Source organism: Otolemur garnettii, unplaced genomic scaffold (assembly GCF_000181295.1).
Source record: "Otolemur garnettii isolate 467f Iridium unplaced genomic scaffold, OtoGar3 scaffold00031, whole genome shotgun sequence".
Classification (NCBI taxonomy): Eukaryota; Metazoa; Chordata; class Mammalia; order Primates; family Galagidae; genus Otolemur; species Otolemur garnettii.
Window position 1 is genome coordinate 13,957,965 of NW_003852426.1, and position 15,450 is coordinate 13,973,414.

At 52.1% G+C, this 15,450-nt stretch overlaps 2 protein-coding genes across 4 annotated transcripts in view; one reads left to right on the forward strand and one right to left on the reverse strand.

Annotated features, from left to right (window-relative positions):
* Positions 1–10,248, forward strand: part of ABCC10 (ATP binding cassette subfamily C member 10) — a 23,794-nt gene extending 13,546 nt beyond the window's left edge. For both annotated transcript variants that reach the window (XM_003789337.2, XM_023512900.1), the window contains 13 exons: positions 390–579; positions 1,319–1,396; positions 1,549–1,743; positions 2,182–2,335; positions 2,543–2,732; positions 5,165–5,508; positions 5,819–5,988; positions 6,496–6,656; positions 6,934–7,187; positions 8,838–8,983; positions 9,065–9,162; positions 9,356–9,468; positions 9,763–10,248. In XM_003789337.2, coding sequence (XP_003789385.1) covers positions 390–579; positions 1,319–1,396; positions 1,549–1,743; positions 2,182–2,335; positions 2,543–2,732; positions 5,165–5,508; positions 5,819–5,988; positions 6,496–6,656; positions 6,934–7,187; positions 8,838–8,983; positions 9,065–9,162; positions 9,356–9,468; positions 9,763–9,916 — 2,247 coding nt within the window. In that variant the 3' untranslated portion in view covers positions 9,917–10,248. The remainder of the gene's footprint in view (positions 1–389; positions 580–1,318; positions 1,397–1,548; positions 1,744–2,181; positions 2,336–2,542; positions 2,733–5,164; positions 5,509–5,818; positions 5,989–6,495; positions 6,657–6,933; positions 7,188–8,837; positions 8,984–9,064; positions 9,163–9,355; positions 9,469–9,762) is intronic.
* On the reverse strand, positions 10,177–15,450 carry DLK2 (delta like non-canonical Notch ligand 2). 2 transcript variants are annotated; one of them, XM_003789212.1, is made up of 6 exons: positions 15,261–15,450; positions 14,627–14,757; positions 14,313–14,376; positions 13,186–13,316; positions 11,781–11,925; positions 10,177–11,097 (listed from the first exon to the last, which is right to left on the reverse strand). In XM_003789212.1, exons 2-6 carry the CDS (start codon positions 14,700–14,702, stop codon positions 10,362–10,364), a joined length of 1,152 nt encoding a protein of 383 aa, XP_003789260.1. In that variant the 5' UTR covers positions 14,703–14,757; positions 15,261–15,450; the 3' UTR covers positions 10,177–10,361. The 2 variants fall into 2 exon arrangements, with proteins under 2 accessions (XP_003789260.1, XP_012660330.1); XM_012804876.1 differs by lacking the exon at positions 15,261–15,450 and having other exon boundaries at positions 10,362–11,097; positions 11,781–11,832; positions 13,195–13,316; positions 14,627–14,702.

Below are 15,450 nucleotides of genomic sequence, written 5' to 3' on the forward strand. Positions count from 1 at the left end.
GGATGGGGATATTTTCCTCAGCATATGGTTCCTTCCCTTCCTCATCCCATGTTCCTGAAATGTTGGTCATCCTTTCCCTGCTTTTCAGATTGAAGGCAGAAATAAAGACCCTTTAAAAAGTATTATATGCAAAAAAAAAAAAAAAGTATTATATGCTTGAGGCACTGGGGACCAACAGAGCTGTGCCCTGACTCTGGGGTGCTGGCCTTTCCTGACTAGAGGGAAGTCCACCCTCCGGTCTCACTTCCTTCTCTGCCATTGTAGGGGTAATTCCCAGATGACTTCTAAACTGTCTTCTCTGACCTCCATGGGCAGAACCAAGGAGAGTCTCTTGGTTCTGGCCAGAGGACTGTGGTCCTAGTGCCTATGATGCCCCCACCTCTCCCTAGGAAAAGGAACTTTATCTCCTTGACGACCCTCTGGCTGCTGTGGATGCTGACGTGGCCACCCACCTGCTGCACAGGTGCATCCTGGGAGTGCTGAGCCACACCACAAGGCTGCTCTGCACCCACCGCACCGAGTACCTGGAGAGGGCTGATGTGGTGCTGCTGATGGAGGCTGGGCGCCTCATCCGGGCTGGTATGTGGGGCTAGAGACTGGTCATGTGAGGAAGACCTCTGCCCAGGTGGATTGTCAAGTGCAGATTCTGCCACCCTTCAATGTATGGTCTGCGCACAGTCATCACTTCCTCCTGCCTTAACAGAACTGGGTGAGGAAACCAGGGAACAGGAGAGGAAAGGCACCCATCCATTTCATGGATGAAATGCCAGCAGCTAACATATCTGGGACTCATGGACTTTGTGACTGAGTGCTTTTGGGAACTTAGAGGCCCAGGATCTGCGAGAACAATCTGATGTTCTCAGAGAAGAGAAGCAGTGAGGTTTAGAACAATCCTTTTGTAAAACAAACAAACAAACAAAAACCCAAACTCTAAAGGATTATTATGCAGAGGGACATGAGCACCTGCAAGTTCCCTGGGCCTTAAGAACTAGAAATAGGAAATTCAGATGCTGGAAATTGGGCGACACACAGGAGAAGCTCGGCAGTGATGAGAGGTAACCCTAGACAGGGTACTTACACGTGGCTATGGCTGTCCTCCTAGGGGTGGATGTTTGTCCTCTGCTGGTTGAAATCCACATGCAGAGGGATGGACTTAATGAGTGCTGCTCACAGTCTGGGGGATTCAGGGCAGGGTGCTATGAGGGTGTGTTAGAGAGGAGTGCCAAAAAGAGTGGGAGGTGGGCTCTCCACATGCATTTAGAAAGGCATGGGATAGACTCAGAACAGTCCCTTTTTATTCTCCCTTTCTACCTTCCAGGGCCTCCCTCTGAGATTCTGCCTTTGGTGCAAGCAGTCCCCAAAGCCCAGGCTGAGAATGGACAAGAGTCTGACTCAGGTATAGCCCATAGGTGGAAAGGGCTTGCTTGTCACTGCCATTCTATAGGTTTTGTTGTGTTTTTTAACAAAGCTAGCCTGCTTCTCTGAAACTGATTTTTAACTGGCATCCTATAAGCTTAATTCCTCCATGCCCATCCTGATTCTTAACAGCTATAGCCCAGTCAGTACAGAACCCAGAGAAAATAAAGGAGGGGCTGGAGGTGGAGCAGAGCACATCAGGCCGCCTACTGCAGGAAGAAAGCAAGAAGGAGGGCGCTGTGGCCTTGTATGTGTACTGGGCATACTGGAGGGCCATGGGCCAGGGCCTAGCTCTAGCCATCCTCTTCTCTCTGCTCCTCATGCAAGGTGAGAATGTACCCACAAATCCCACCAGGTTGTCCAGGTGCCCATTCCTTTGTACTAATCACAAACCCCAGAGATGCATCTAGCATGGGTAACAGCTGGGACAAAAGGCAGCCCCTGCCTCCCTTTCCCCACCCCACCACCCCAGGATTCTGAGAGAGGCTCAGTGCCCAGAGGGTGCACTTAGTAGCCATCTTCTGTTCTTACCCTCAGGTTAGCTCCCATTCTGCAAATTTGAGATAATGTTCTCTCCCGGAGAAGGACGAAGGCCTAGGAAAGTACACACTGAGGAGGATATGGGCTGGTGCATGGGGGGAGGGGGGACAGAAGGATGAAGAAGGGTCTGAACCAGAATTGAGGGAAGAGAAAGGGAGGGGAGGCTATATTTATATAGAATGAAGGAGTCTCTCTCACAGCTTTTTCCTTCCTGTCCACACCCAGCCACGCGGAACACTGCTGACTGGTGGCTCTCCCACTGGATCTCTCAGCTGAAGGCAGCCAAGAACAGCTCCCTGCAGGCAGTAGCCTCCACCAGCCCAAGTTCCATGGGGTTCTTCTCTCCGCAGCTACTCCTCTTCTCCTCCAGAAGCCTCTAGTGAGTGGCTTGACCTGGGAGAAAGCCTGATGCTACTTTTGCAAAAGTAGTGGTTGGTGTGTGGTTGCCAGGCAGGGACTGAGGGCTGTGGCTGATATTCCAGGGGCTGTGTTTCCTGAAGAGTGGGGAGAAATAGAAGGGGGAGGATAAGGGACCCCCCAAGCGGCCCTACTTTCGGTTACCCACAGCCTCCTCCCCATCACCCAGTGCCCCAGTGTTCCCACTGCCCAAAGCAGCCCCCAATGGCTCCTCAGACATCCATTTCTACCTCACCGTGTATGCGTCCATCGCCGGTGTCAACTCCCTCTGTACCTTACTGCGGGCAGTGCTCTTTGCAGCAGGCATCCTCCAAGCAGCTGCCACCCTGCATCGCCGCCTGCTGCATCGAGTCCTTACGGTGAGAAGATGGAGGGCAGGAGTGGGAGAGCCCAACCCTAGCCCTGCAGAATGTCCTCCCAGTACATTGGCTCCCCTGCATCCCTAGTCCTCAGGGCGGGTGCAGCATGTGACAACCTCTGAAACCCAGAGGGGCTGCAGAGCAGAGTGGCTGCCTGGGTTGTAGTTTCCTCATCTGTAAAACAGGGCAGTATTAGAATCTACCTCAGAGTTAACTTTAGTTTTGACCCCTTAGTTCATGTAAGGCTCCTTTTCTGTTTTATTTCTTTGTCCATCCCCCTTTATCACCATACCCTGTTTCCATCTCCCCTCACTTCCCTGATAACCAACCATCCTAAGTGTGTTTAGTATATCTCTTTTTGTCTTTTTGCTAAAGGCCTATTTTGTATGCCTGTATTTTTAACTTATGTAAATGATATTGCGTTAGATCTCACATTCTGTTTCTTACAGTTTTATGTAGAACTATTCCTTTCTTTTTTTTTTTGAGACTGAGTCTCACTTTGTTGCCCTTGGTAGAGTGCTGTAGCATCATAGCTAACAGTAATTTCAAACTTTTGGGCTTGAGCTATTCTCTTGCCTCAGCCTCCAGAGTAGCTGGGTCTGTAGGCACCTGCCACCATGCCCAGCTGTTTTTAGAGGTGGGGTTGCTCTGACTCAGGCTGGTCTTGAACCAGTGAGCTTAGGCAGTCCACCCACCTCAGCCTCCCAAAGTGCTGGGATTACAGGTGTGAGCCACTGTGCCTGGCTGTAGGACTATTTCTTTTTCTTTTCTTTTTTTTTTTTTTTTGAGACAGAGCCTCAAGCTGTCCCCCTGGGTAGAGTGCCGTGGCATAGCTCACAGCAACCTCCAACTCCTGGGCTCAAGCGAGTCTCCTGCCTCCGCCTCCCAAGTTGCTGGGACCACAGGCACCCGCCACAACGCCTGGCTATTTTTTTTCAGTTGCAGCCATCATTGTTGTTTGGCGGGCCCGGGCTGGATTAGAACCCGCCACCTTAGGTGTATGTGGCTGGCGCCTTAGCCACTTAAGCCACAGGCGCTGAGCCTGTAGGACTATTTCTAAGACCCATCCCTGTTACTCTGTATATATGTGATCTGTTGCTTATCCAACATACTTATTATGAGGATTAAATTAATTAGCACATGGAAAGTACTTAGGATAGTGCTTGGCACACACTAAGTGCTCGCTTGACAATTATTATAAATGTTGTTATTATTATAGCCAGGAGTTATGGCTGGTGCCTGTAGTCCCAGCTACTTGAGAAGCTGAGGCAAGAGAATCGCTTAAGCCCAAGAGTTTGAGGTTGCTGTGAACTGTGACGTCACAGCACTCTACTGAGGGTGACATAGTAAGACTCTGTCTCAAAAAAAAATAATGTTGTTATTATTACAAAGCCCTTTTTGTGTTAGTTTTCTTGTTATTGGCCTTGAAATAACCCTGTGAGGTAGGTTCTGTTATCCTCATTTTACAGAAGAGGAAACTCAAGTGCTGGGAGTTGAAGTGACCTGGCCATAGCCAGTTCTGTGGAGAGCCAGTCTGTAAACTCAGCACCACAGGGGCTTTCCACTGACTCTCAGAGAGCTGCTGCCACTGTTCTGCCTCTCCTCCATGAGCCCACGGGGAGACATCTTCATTCTATGAAAGAATTAATTTCTATAAGCTGGCATTAGGAGGTGCTTCAGAAAGTCATTTGACATAGTCTCCTGCTTACTTAGTTCCCAAAGTAAAGGTAGAGACAGAGGACAGGGAAGCAGGAGAAGAGAAAGGGCTGTCTTTCAGACAGTACCTCCAAATAGTAGTCCAAATAGGTAGCAATTATTGGGAACTTACTTCTTTCTAGGCAGACCTTGCTAAGCAATAGATTGCAGTATTTCTGGTGTTTAATCCTACTAACAGCCTTATGAGGTGCAGTTCCATTATTACCTCCATTTTTCAGATGAGAAATAGGGGACTTTGTCTCTTGCCTGGGTTCTCACATGTACCAAGTAGCAAAGCTGGAATTCAAGTTGCATTCTGACCTCAAAGGCTGAGCTCTTAACCTTGAGATGATACTGACTTTGACCAATAATATCACCACTCTGTCCAGCCATGGGCAGTCAGAATGTTCCTCCTGACATCTGACTAAATCTCACTCACTGGCCAGAGGTTTCCATCTTCTGAGAGAGTTATCTCTCTGCCTGTAAAAGGGTAGTAGGCATGTCTAGCCCAGAGGGAGAGGAATGACCAGCATAGCATTTTGGAGTTGCCCCTGGCCAGAGGGATGAAAATCTCTATGTTGAACCCTCTTCAAGTTCCACCAGCCCCTCCTTTCTGCCCCCAAACTCTGAGGATACTTTACCCCTTTCCTACTCTCTACCTTGGGTTGCCCACCCCAGGACTGTTCACCACCCCTGTTTGCCAGACCCTGCTCTTGCTCAACCACCCCGTCTTCTAGACACCAGTGACTTTCTTCGACGCCACGCCCACGGGCCGGGTCCTCAACCGCTTCTCCTCTGACGTGGCCTGTGTGGATGACAGCCTGCCCTTCATCCTCAACATCCTCCTGGCCAACACGGCAGGCCTGCTGGGCCTCCTGGCTGTGTTGGGTTTTGGCCTGCCCTGGCTGCTGCTGCTGCTGCCACCTTTGAGCGTCATCTATTATCGCGTACAGTGCCACTACAGGGCCTCCTCTCGGGAACTGCGGCGCCTGGGCAGCCTCACTCTATCTCCACTCTATACCCACCTGGCTGACACTTTGGCTGGCCTCCCTGTGCTCCGAGCCACTGGGGCCACCTACAGGTATGTGACGTCTTCCCCTCCCATTCAGAACTCGGGATGAGGTGTTGGCAAGACAAAGGGCATCTGGAGTACAGGGTTATATCCTAGAGTAGAAGCAGAATAGGTAAGGACATTAGGGGAAAGAGGAAAACAGAAGAAGGAGATAGTGAAACAAAGTAGACACCCTTCGAAAGAGCATGTTGACATGTCTATTTGTGAGTGAGGCCTATGGGTATATATAGGTGAGCTCCCAAGAAAGAGGCATTCTATAGCAAAGGAGTCTGGGTGGGTCTGGGTAGAGTGGCCTTACCTCCCTCCTGGCCTTTCCCAGGTTTGAAGAAGAGAACCAGCGACTCCTTGAGCTAAACCAGAGGTGCCAGTTTGCTGCCAGTGCCGCAATGCAGTGGCTGGACATTCGGCTACAGCTCATAGGGGCAGCAGTAGTCAGTGCCGTTGCAGGCATTGCCCTGGTGCAGCACCAGCGGGGCCTCGCCAACCCAGGTGCCACCCTAGGATCCTTTCACCCCTACCTCAGGAGCAAGTTATTTCAACCCCTACCTTAGACCCCTTCCTGTACTGTTTACCTAACTTTTTCACCTTCCACCCAGGGTTCTTTGTGAGGTTAATTCGTAATAATCACCATAGACTGCAGTATTTCTGGTGTTTAGGGTTGAGGAGATAGTCTCCAGGAATGACTTGTCAGGTGGTAGCAGCTCTGGGCCCAGAATGAGCCTTCTGAGTTTCTGATCTCAGTCTCTTCCCTCATCCCATCCCCATCCTAATCACCCTGCCCAGGCTCACTTCAGTCTTCCACTTGCCTCCCTCTGAGCTTCTCCAGGCCTGCTCTACTGCTTTGCATCAGCCTTCTGTGCTCCTGGCCTAGGGCACTTCTCCACTGCCTCCTCTAATGCCCACAATCCACAGCTTGGGATTTTTCTGTCCTGCCCCCTCCTGGACATATGTCCCAGTGTCCAGGCTCCCCCAGCAGCTGGCGTTCCTCTCTCTCAGGACTGGTTGGCCTGTCGCTGTCTTATGCTCTGTCCTTGACAGGCCTGCTCTCAGGCCTGGTGAGCAGCTTCACACAGACGGAAGCTATGCTGGTGAGCGTTGAGCGGCTAGAGGAGTACTCCTGCGACCTGCCCCAGGAGCCCCAGGGCAAGCCACTGGAGGTGAGCCTGTATCCCCAGCCCAGGCCAGACCCCTGAAGGGCTCTCCTAAAGGCCTCAGTCTCTTCCTGGTTCCTTTGTTTTTGCTTCTCATTCATCTTTCTCAGCTCTTTAGCCTCTCTGCATGGTCACTATCATTCTTTACTGTGCCCCCTTCCTCTGCATCTCTCTTCATTCCCCTACATTTCTTCTCACACTATCCATTTCTCTTTCTCCCTTCCTCATCATCACTCCTCATCTCACTCATCTCCCTCTGTCTTCCACCCATGAACCCTACCAGCTGGGCACTGGCTGGCTGACCCAGGGGAGTGTGGAGTTCCAGGATGTGGTGTTGGCATACCGACCAGGGCTTCCCAATGCCTTGGATGGAGTGACTTTCTGCGTGCAGCCTGGAGAGAAGTTGGGCATCATTGGCCGCACAGGCTCTGGCAAGTCTTCCCTATTGTTGGTGCTTTTCCGTCTGCTGGAACCCACTTCCGGGCGAGTGCTACTGGATGGTGTGGACACGAGCCAGCTGGAGCTGCCTGAGCTCAGGTCTGGGGGAGAAAGTCAGAGATGAGGGAATTGGGGAACCAGAACTACTAGGACTTAGAGGAGGTCACAGCTAGAAAGGCTTTAATATAGATTCAGCGCCCATAGCATAGTGGTTATGGTGCCAGCCACATGCACTGTTTGGCTGGCAGGTTCGAACCCAGCCTGGGCTAGCTAAATAACAATGACAACTACAACAAAAAAGTAGCTGGGGCTTGGCACCTGTGGCTCAAGTGGCTAACACGCCAGCCACATACACCTAAGGTGGCAGGTTCGAATCCAGCCCGGGCCTGCCAAACAACAATGATGGCTGCAACCAAACCAAAAAAAAAATAGCCGGGTGCTGTGGCGGGTACCTGTGGTCCCAGCTACTTGGGAGGCTGAGGCAGGAGACTCACTTGAGCCCAGGAGTTGGAGGTTGCTATGAGCTGTGATGCCACAGCACTCTACCCAGGGGGGACAGCTTGAGGCTCTATCTCAGAAAAAAAAAAAAAAAGTAGCCGGGCATTGAGTGGCACCTGTAGTCCCAGTCACTTGGGCGACTGAAGCAAGAAAGTCACTTAAGCCTAAGAATTTGACGTTGCTGTGAGCTGTGATGTCACGGTACTCTATTGAGGGCAATATAGTGACACTGTCAAAAAAAAAATAGGGATGGCACCTGTGGCTCAAAGGATTAGGGCACCAGCCCAATATGCTGGAGGTGGCAGGTTCAAACCCAGTCCCAGACAAAAAAAAATATAAAATAGATTCGGGGTAGCCAGAGCTGACAGGGCCTGAGACAGAAGATAGAATAAGCAAGTGAAGACAGCAAACTCCTAGTGCTCAGGTCCAGAGTCACAGCTGGTGGTCTCAAGGTCTTCCTCACTCTGACCCAGGCCACCTTTCTAGCTTCATCTTTCTTGTATTTCCCAGTGTACACCCTCTACTCTAGGGCATAGTTGCTGCCTTCCATATCAGAATCTCCCAGTACCGTGCTTCGAGATACTGATCCCCTCAGCCTCAAGCTAAGCAGCTAGTACTTGGAATAGCTTGAGACCTGGGCCAGTTGCCCGTAAGCACAGGTGGCTTCATCTGAAGCTATGCATCCCCCACTCCTACTCCCAGGTTAACCTAGTATCATTTTCTCAGGGTTCGATGACATGGAAAAGATAGGAAACCTGTGTCCTAAAGCCCTGGACATGTGAATGACCCCAAGTCCTGACCTATGTTATCTGCCTTCTCTTCTAAGCTGTGGTGGCCTTACCTATAGCTTGACCATATAGCTCCTCAGGATCCAATTCCAGGCTCACTCCAACCTTGAAGTTACCCATTCCCATTTATCCGTCTAGTCATTCCCTGCCCAGCCACTGCTATCCCCAGAGTCAGTGATACACAGTTTAGCCCGTTTTCTCTGGGTTTTTATACCTCAGCAAGATGTAAGCTTTTTAGGGACAGAGTCTAGAACTTTTGTTTCTATGGTTCATAGCACCAGCACAGTCCTAGATCCACAGCTGACTGGTCATTTGGAGGGGGTTGGGTAAGGAGCAGAGAGGGGGTTTTGTTCAGGTCTCATCCCTGGCTATCCTGGAGGGGCTAGTCCTATAGCTAAAAACTGTGCTAGGAGCAGAAGTGGCCACATCTCCAGCCTGGAACCCCATGTCATTGTCCCCCCAGATCCCAGCTGGCTATCATCCCTCAAGAGCCTTTTCTGTTCAGTGGGACAGTTCGGGAAAACCTGGACCCCCAAGGCCTACATGAGGACAGAGCCTTGTGGCAGGCCCTGGAGCAGTGCCACCTGAGGGAAGTGATTGTATCCATGGGTGAGTGCTGGGCCCTGACCCTAGAGCCAGGAGGGAGCAAGGAGGGGCCTGGACCATGCATTGAAGATGTGGTCCTTGCAGGTGGTTTGGATGGTGAGCTAGGCGAGGGGGGCCGGAGCTTGTCCCTGGGGCAGAGGCAGCTACTGTGTCTGGCCAGGGCTCTCCTCACAGATGCCAAGGTAAGCAGAGAAGAAGGGTGATTCAAGAGGGATGGGAAGGTGGGTTGGAGAGAAGTTTCAGAGGACCAAGAAACAATTCCTTTCAGAGCTGGAGCTGGGGAGCTTTAGGGGGGCCTGATGTTTGGGCCCAGGTAAGCCCTAGCCCACCCTACAACCTCTCCTCCTGATCCCCTACTCTCTTCCCCTCTTCCAGATCCTATGTATTGACGAGGCCACAGCAAGTGTAGACCAGAAGACAGACCAGCTGATCCAGCAGACCATCTCCAAACGCTTTGCCAACAAGACAGTACTGACTATTGCCCATCGGTATGCCGGTGTCCAGAGTGACAGTCTAATCAGGGACCCCAGGAGTCAGAGCCCTAGAGAGGACCCCTTACCCCATGAACTCAACTGATCCTTTTCCAGGCACTACCTGGCCCTTTATAGCACATTATCTGAGGGACTGCTACAGGCCCTCCTCTAGCCCAGAGCCAGGGGCCAAAGCCTGTGGGACAGACCTATGCTGATCTGAGGGGAGAGGAGGCAAAGCAGGTCAGCATTCTCTTTTAGGGCACTGTCCCCCAACTTTGCCCCCAACACTCACCAACTCCTCCCACACAGGCTCAACACAATCCTGAACTCTGACCGGGTACTGGTGCTGCACATGGGAAGGGTCGTGGAGCTGGACTCCCCTGCTGCCCTGCGCAACCAGCCCCACTCACTGTTCCAGCAGCTGCTGCAAAACAGCCATCAGGGAGCCTGTTCCTTGCCCTGAGGGCCCTGAACCTGATCCCCCCACCTATAGGGTTTCCCCTCCACAGCTGGGCTGGGAAGAGGTGCTAGGTACTTGTTTACATTCTCCTCTGTGGCTCTACCTCTCCCTCACTTTCCCAGAGGAGAAAAGGGTACCCTGGGTTACTCTTTGAAAACATCCTAGTGGGCAGAGCCCCAAGGCTTCCCCAGAACTAGGCCTGTGCTCTGGCTCCCTTACATCTGGGATGACCCCAGGTGGATTTTTCTGACATAAGAGCTCACTTGCATTTTCATAGTTTTATTTGATAAAATTCCCATCTTACATTCTGTATATTAAAAAAATAATATTTCTGGTGTGAGGCTGAGTTCCCCTCAGTGTGTATACCCAAGCTGAGGGGTGTTAAGAAAAGACCACTCCAGTCTGAGGGATGGGGGAGATGAGGAAGGGGGCAGGAAAGCACCCCCCATCACAGTGCTGTAGTCTTTCCAGGCTCAGGAGGCAGATCAGGTGGCAGAGGGAGCCCTGCCGGCAGCATGCTAACCTGACACTCCTGGTCCTGACACGCTGGAACATAGTGTGGAGCAGGATAGCAACAGGGTCCCGCAGGGCAGACACCCCGGCGCCAGGCCCTCAGGATCAGCAACACAGTGGCCAAGACCAGGGCAGCGGTGAGGGCCCCAAATACCACCAGGGCCACCAGGCTAGGCTCACCCAGCCCAGCTTCTTGCCTCCGCACCACCTCCTTCACTGAGATCCGCAGTAGACCAGCCCCTGCACTGTGTGGGGCTGGCTTTGTGGCAGGTACCACCACAGCCAAAGTGGGCCTTAAGGGGGTGTCCACTGTTGTGGCAAGGTGTGGGATGGGTAAGACAAGCTCACAAGTCTTGCCACCATAACCACTGGGGCAGAGACAGTCAAAGTCATGGACACGGTCCCGACAGCGGGCCCCTCTCTGGCATGGGCGGCTGGCACAGTCATCCAGGTTGATGGTGCAGAAGCGTCCAGAAAAGCCCTCTGGGCAGAGGCAGGAGAAGCGATTTATTCCATCAAGGCAGGTGGCACCATTAGCACAAGGCCGCATCAGGCAGTCATCTACATTCACCTCACAGCGGTCGCCCACAAAGCCTGCCAAGCAGCGGCATGTGAAGTTGAGGGCAAAGCCCTGGTCATCCTGGCACTGTCCACCATTCCGGCATGGGGAGCTGGGGTGGGGACAGGAAAGGACATTGATACAAACTTAGTGACATCTCCAGGGTAAACTAGGTCAGCATCCTAACCACTGCCCCTCCACTTTATGATCTATGTCACCTTGCACCACTCTCTCAACCTTAAATACTTCGTTTAAAAGAGAATAAAAATAGTACCCAGCTTCCCAGATTGTGAGGGTTAAATAAGATAATCCAATGTCAAGCAATTAGCACAGGGTCTGGTCTGAAGGCAGGGCTCAGGATAAGTGTGCTATTATTATCCTCACAGGCCTGTAGGCCTGAAGCAGAAATGAGGACAAGTCCAGCCCTACAGGACTGTTTCCTCATCCATATGATGAGACATAAGGCTGCTTGTGGAAGGCTATGTGCCAGTGTTTGTGGGGAGATGAGGGGAGTCCTAGACCCCTCGATCTCTCCATACCCACCCTTCACAACTAGAGCAGTCCCACACATATCTGCAACACCTCTAGCTCCTATAGATTATTGTTGCTATTGAAGAAATGGTTCAGAAAGTACAGGAGTTGAAGAACCCTGAACGTGGTATGCTGGGGTTTTATCTCAGGGTGCCCCCATGTGAGTCTCGACTCCTCCACTCTCTCAACAGTCCTGCCTCTTTCCTCATCCTGTCACTAGATTCTGCTCTAACCTCCCACTCATCCAATGGGCTCAGCACTCACCCTGCCTGTTCACAGGGTCCGGCCTTGCGCTCGCAGTCATGCCCATGAAAGCCTGGTAGGCACAGACAGCGGTACTCACCACCCCCATCATATATGCACTGGCCTCCATTCTGGCAGGGGGACTGTGTAGTGCAGATGTGCTCATCTGGAGAAGAGACAGGGAAGGCCTCTCACATCTGGTCCCTAGACCTGTCCAGGCCCCCTTAACCAGACCTTCCAAGCCCAAGACTCTATGAGTGTGACTTATACTCGGAAATCATCCCAGACTGGAATGGTGGTAGAATCAAGAGGCTCCTCCAACTGACTTTGGTCAAGTTACAGCTGTCCTATGAATCTCAGTTTCCTGAACTATAAAATGAGTATAATTTTTAGTAGCTGTCTTTCCTATCCTGTGTGGTTATGTCAAGAATCTATTCAGACAACTGATAGTTACAAAATGAAAAAGGAGGACTGGGCTGGGCACGGTGGCTCATGCCTGTAATCCTAGCACTCTGGGAGGCCAAGGCAGGTGGGTTGCTTGAACTCACAAGTTCAAGACCAGCCTGAGCAAAAGTGAAGCCCTATCTCTACTAAAAACAGAAAAACTAAGGCAAGAGAATTGCTTGAGTTGAGTTGGAGGTTGCTGGGAGCTATGACGCCATAGCACTCTACCCAGGGCAACAGCTTGAGACTCTGTCTCAAAAAAAAAAAAAAAGAGGCCTGGCACAGTGGCTTATGCCTGTAATCTCAACACTCTGGGAAGCTAAGGTGGAAGGACTGCTTGAGGCCACAAGTTCAAGACCAGCCTGGACAACACAGTGAGACCCCCATCTCTACAAAAAAATTTAAAAATTAGCTGGGTATAGGCTGGGCGTGGTGGCTCACACCTGTAATCCCAGTACTTGGGAGGCTGAGGCGGGTGGATTGCCTAAGCCCACAAGTTTAAGAACAGCCTGAGCCAGAGTGAGACCTCATCTCTAAAAATAGCCAGGCATTGTGGTAAGCACCTGTAGTCCCAGCTACTTGGGAAGCTAAGGCAAGAGAATCACTTAAGCCCAGGAGTTTGAGGTTGCTGTGTGCTATGACACCACAGCACTCTACCAAGGGCAACAAAGTAATACTCTGTTATAAATAAATATTAGCTGGATATGGTAGCTTGTGCCTGTATTCCCAACTGTTTGGAAGACTGAGGAGGAAGGCTCACTTGAGCCCAGGAATTCCAGGCCATGGTGAGCTATGATCACATCACCATACTCTGGGCAACAGAGCAAGACCCTGTCTCTAAATAAAGATGAATAAAAAATGATAAAATTCTATGCATTTGAGGGTTTGACCAGGACACAAAAGGCACTTAGTAAATATGATGGATGTTTTCCCAAGATACATGGGGGTCCCCAGCAAATAGCTACCCTTTTTCCTCCTCTACCTTTGTCACAGAATTTTCCAGCCCAGCCACTGTGGCAGATGCACTGCCACGGCTGGTGGCAGGTACCATGTTGGCAGCCAGGCATCTTCACACAGCGCTCACAGTGCAGCCCCTCCCAGCCTGGGTCACACCTGGTAGGAAGAAGCACAGACAGGGTCGGGGTCTGGGTGGGACAATAAGTAAATGGAGGACCAGGACCAGGGCTTCTAGAAACCAGGAAGACGTGTGACAGCTACTAAGAGAAAGCAGACCCACCCCCAGTAGGTGTAGGGTTGTGCAGGGTCATAGGACACATACATATGGAATCAGATCCTCACATCCCAGTCCTGTACTTTGTCTAACCTTTCTAAGCCTCCAATTTCTCATCTGTATATTGTGGGTAAACCTCACAGGAGAGAGTTAAGGAAGAAATAAGATAAAGTCTTCAAGTACTCCAATACCACTCCTGGCATGTCTTGGGTGTTCATAAACATTCTAAAAAGAGTGACCTTGAAAGGTTATCAGGACTATTCCAGGGCAAACACCTGACCTGTTTTTTTTAAAGCCCTTCAAGGAATATAAAGACTCAAAAACTCCCAGCCAACCGAGCAACCTGCCCTATCAGCTCATTTTCTTATGTCCAACTACTTTCCTCTTGCTACATAATTTGCCCAGCCTCCACCCCAGTGAGCCAATTTACTCAAATTTATCAAGAAAAATCTTCTTTCATCATGGGTGCTTCTCCCCCTGCAGCGTTTCTTCTCTAAGCTAAACCGTTTCTTCTCTTATGTCTTTCCTTTATCTCCCCTTGTCTTCATGGTACCAATCTCCAAACTCTCTCAAACTTCAGATTTCTCTCCTGGTATCCTGAGAAGCTATTTTTCAGAACCTTGCATCAAACTTGAGAGAGAAAAGGAGTGGGGAGATAGAAACTAGAAGAAGCAAGAAGTGAAGCCAAGGGGAATAAAGTAGGGGAGGGGGCGCAGAGATATAGGGGAGCTGGCCCATCTGTCATAGTTGTGATGGGGCATGAATAGTAGGGTCTTAAGCCTGTCTCACACTCTGTTCTGGGCCTTGGCCTGGTTGTGGGTGTGAAGGGATGGGCAAAGGGAAGCAAAGAGTTTGAGGCATGTGATCAGTATAGGTACCTGCAAGAGCCATCAGGTGCACAGCAGCCATGAGCCAGGTCACAGTGGGAGCTGCAGTCATCGGCTGCAAGAGATTGACGTGGGAGGGGTAAGTCTTGCGGGACTTGAGAAAGGATTGGGGTTCCAATAATTGGATGGACTCAGCTCTGAGACAGGGCAAGGTAGAGTAGACCCCTCTTATTCCACAGGACGACCTGGGTCTTGCTAGCCCCGCCGGTCGGAGCGACTGCAGTGCCATCTCTGGCCAGCAGAGGTCAACGTGCAAGCGATGACTGCTGGACAGGGCCGCGACTGGAGCCCAGGGGCGTGCTCACCTCGGACACGCTGACCGGGTGCCCCCAAGATGCACAACAGGTACACGAGATGTAGGCAGCGGCAGCCGTTGGGCATGGTCAGCGCCGGCCCCAGGAGGGACGGACGGATGGACAGCCAGACGTGAGGACACCTGTGGGACAGCACGGGCGGGGAGGCGGCCAAGAACCGAGATAGCGGCACGGATACTGGTTTCAACCTACAGGAGCCGACGAGGGAGAGGGGCGCTGGGATCAAAGAAGCGATGAGGACAGCGGGAGGCAGAAGCAGGGAAAGGCTGGCAAGCAAGGAGACGAGACAGGAACCGGGGAGCGGGGTCTGTGACAAGAAGGTGAAGGATGGGCAACGCAAAGCGAGGCCAGGGAGCGGGAATGGCTGGGGCTGGATTGCAGTTGGGGCAAAAGGGTCCGCGGGAATGGGGACAGTGCAGAGAGAGGCCTCGAGCACGTAGGGGACGCGGGGGCCGGAGGGAGGGACGGTTCCAGGCAGCCAGCAGTCCCCGCCTCCCATCTCCGACACCCCCCTCGCTCCCACGTCCCCTTCCTATCTCAGCTGCAGTCACCTCCGCGGTGGCTCAGGGCCTGGAATCCCCACTATGTCTCCAGCCCCAAGCGCCCCTGTCTTCCAGGTCCTCACCTCCGGCCGGGAGGCGGTGCGCCCTAGGGCGCAGAGCGAGGCCGGATCCGACGGGCTCCGCTGAGGGGCCGGGCGGGGGCGCGGGGCCGCCCCTAGCTGGCCGCGGGGCTGGGCTCCGAGGCGGCTGCCATGCGCGCCGAGCGCTGGGAATCTGGGACTCTAGGCGACCCCGAGCTGCAGCGGCGGCGGC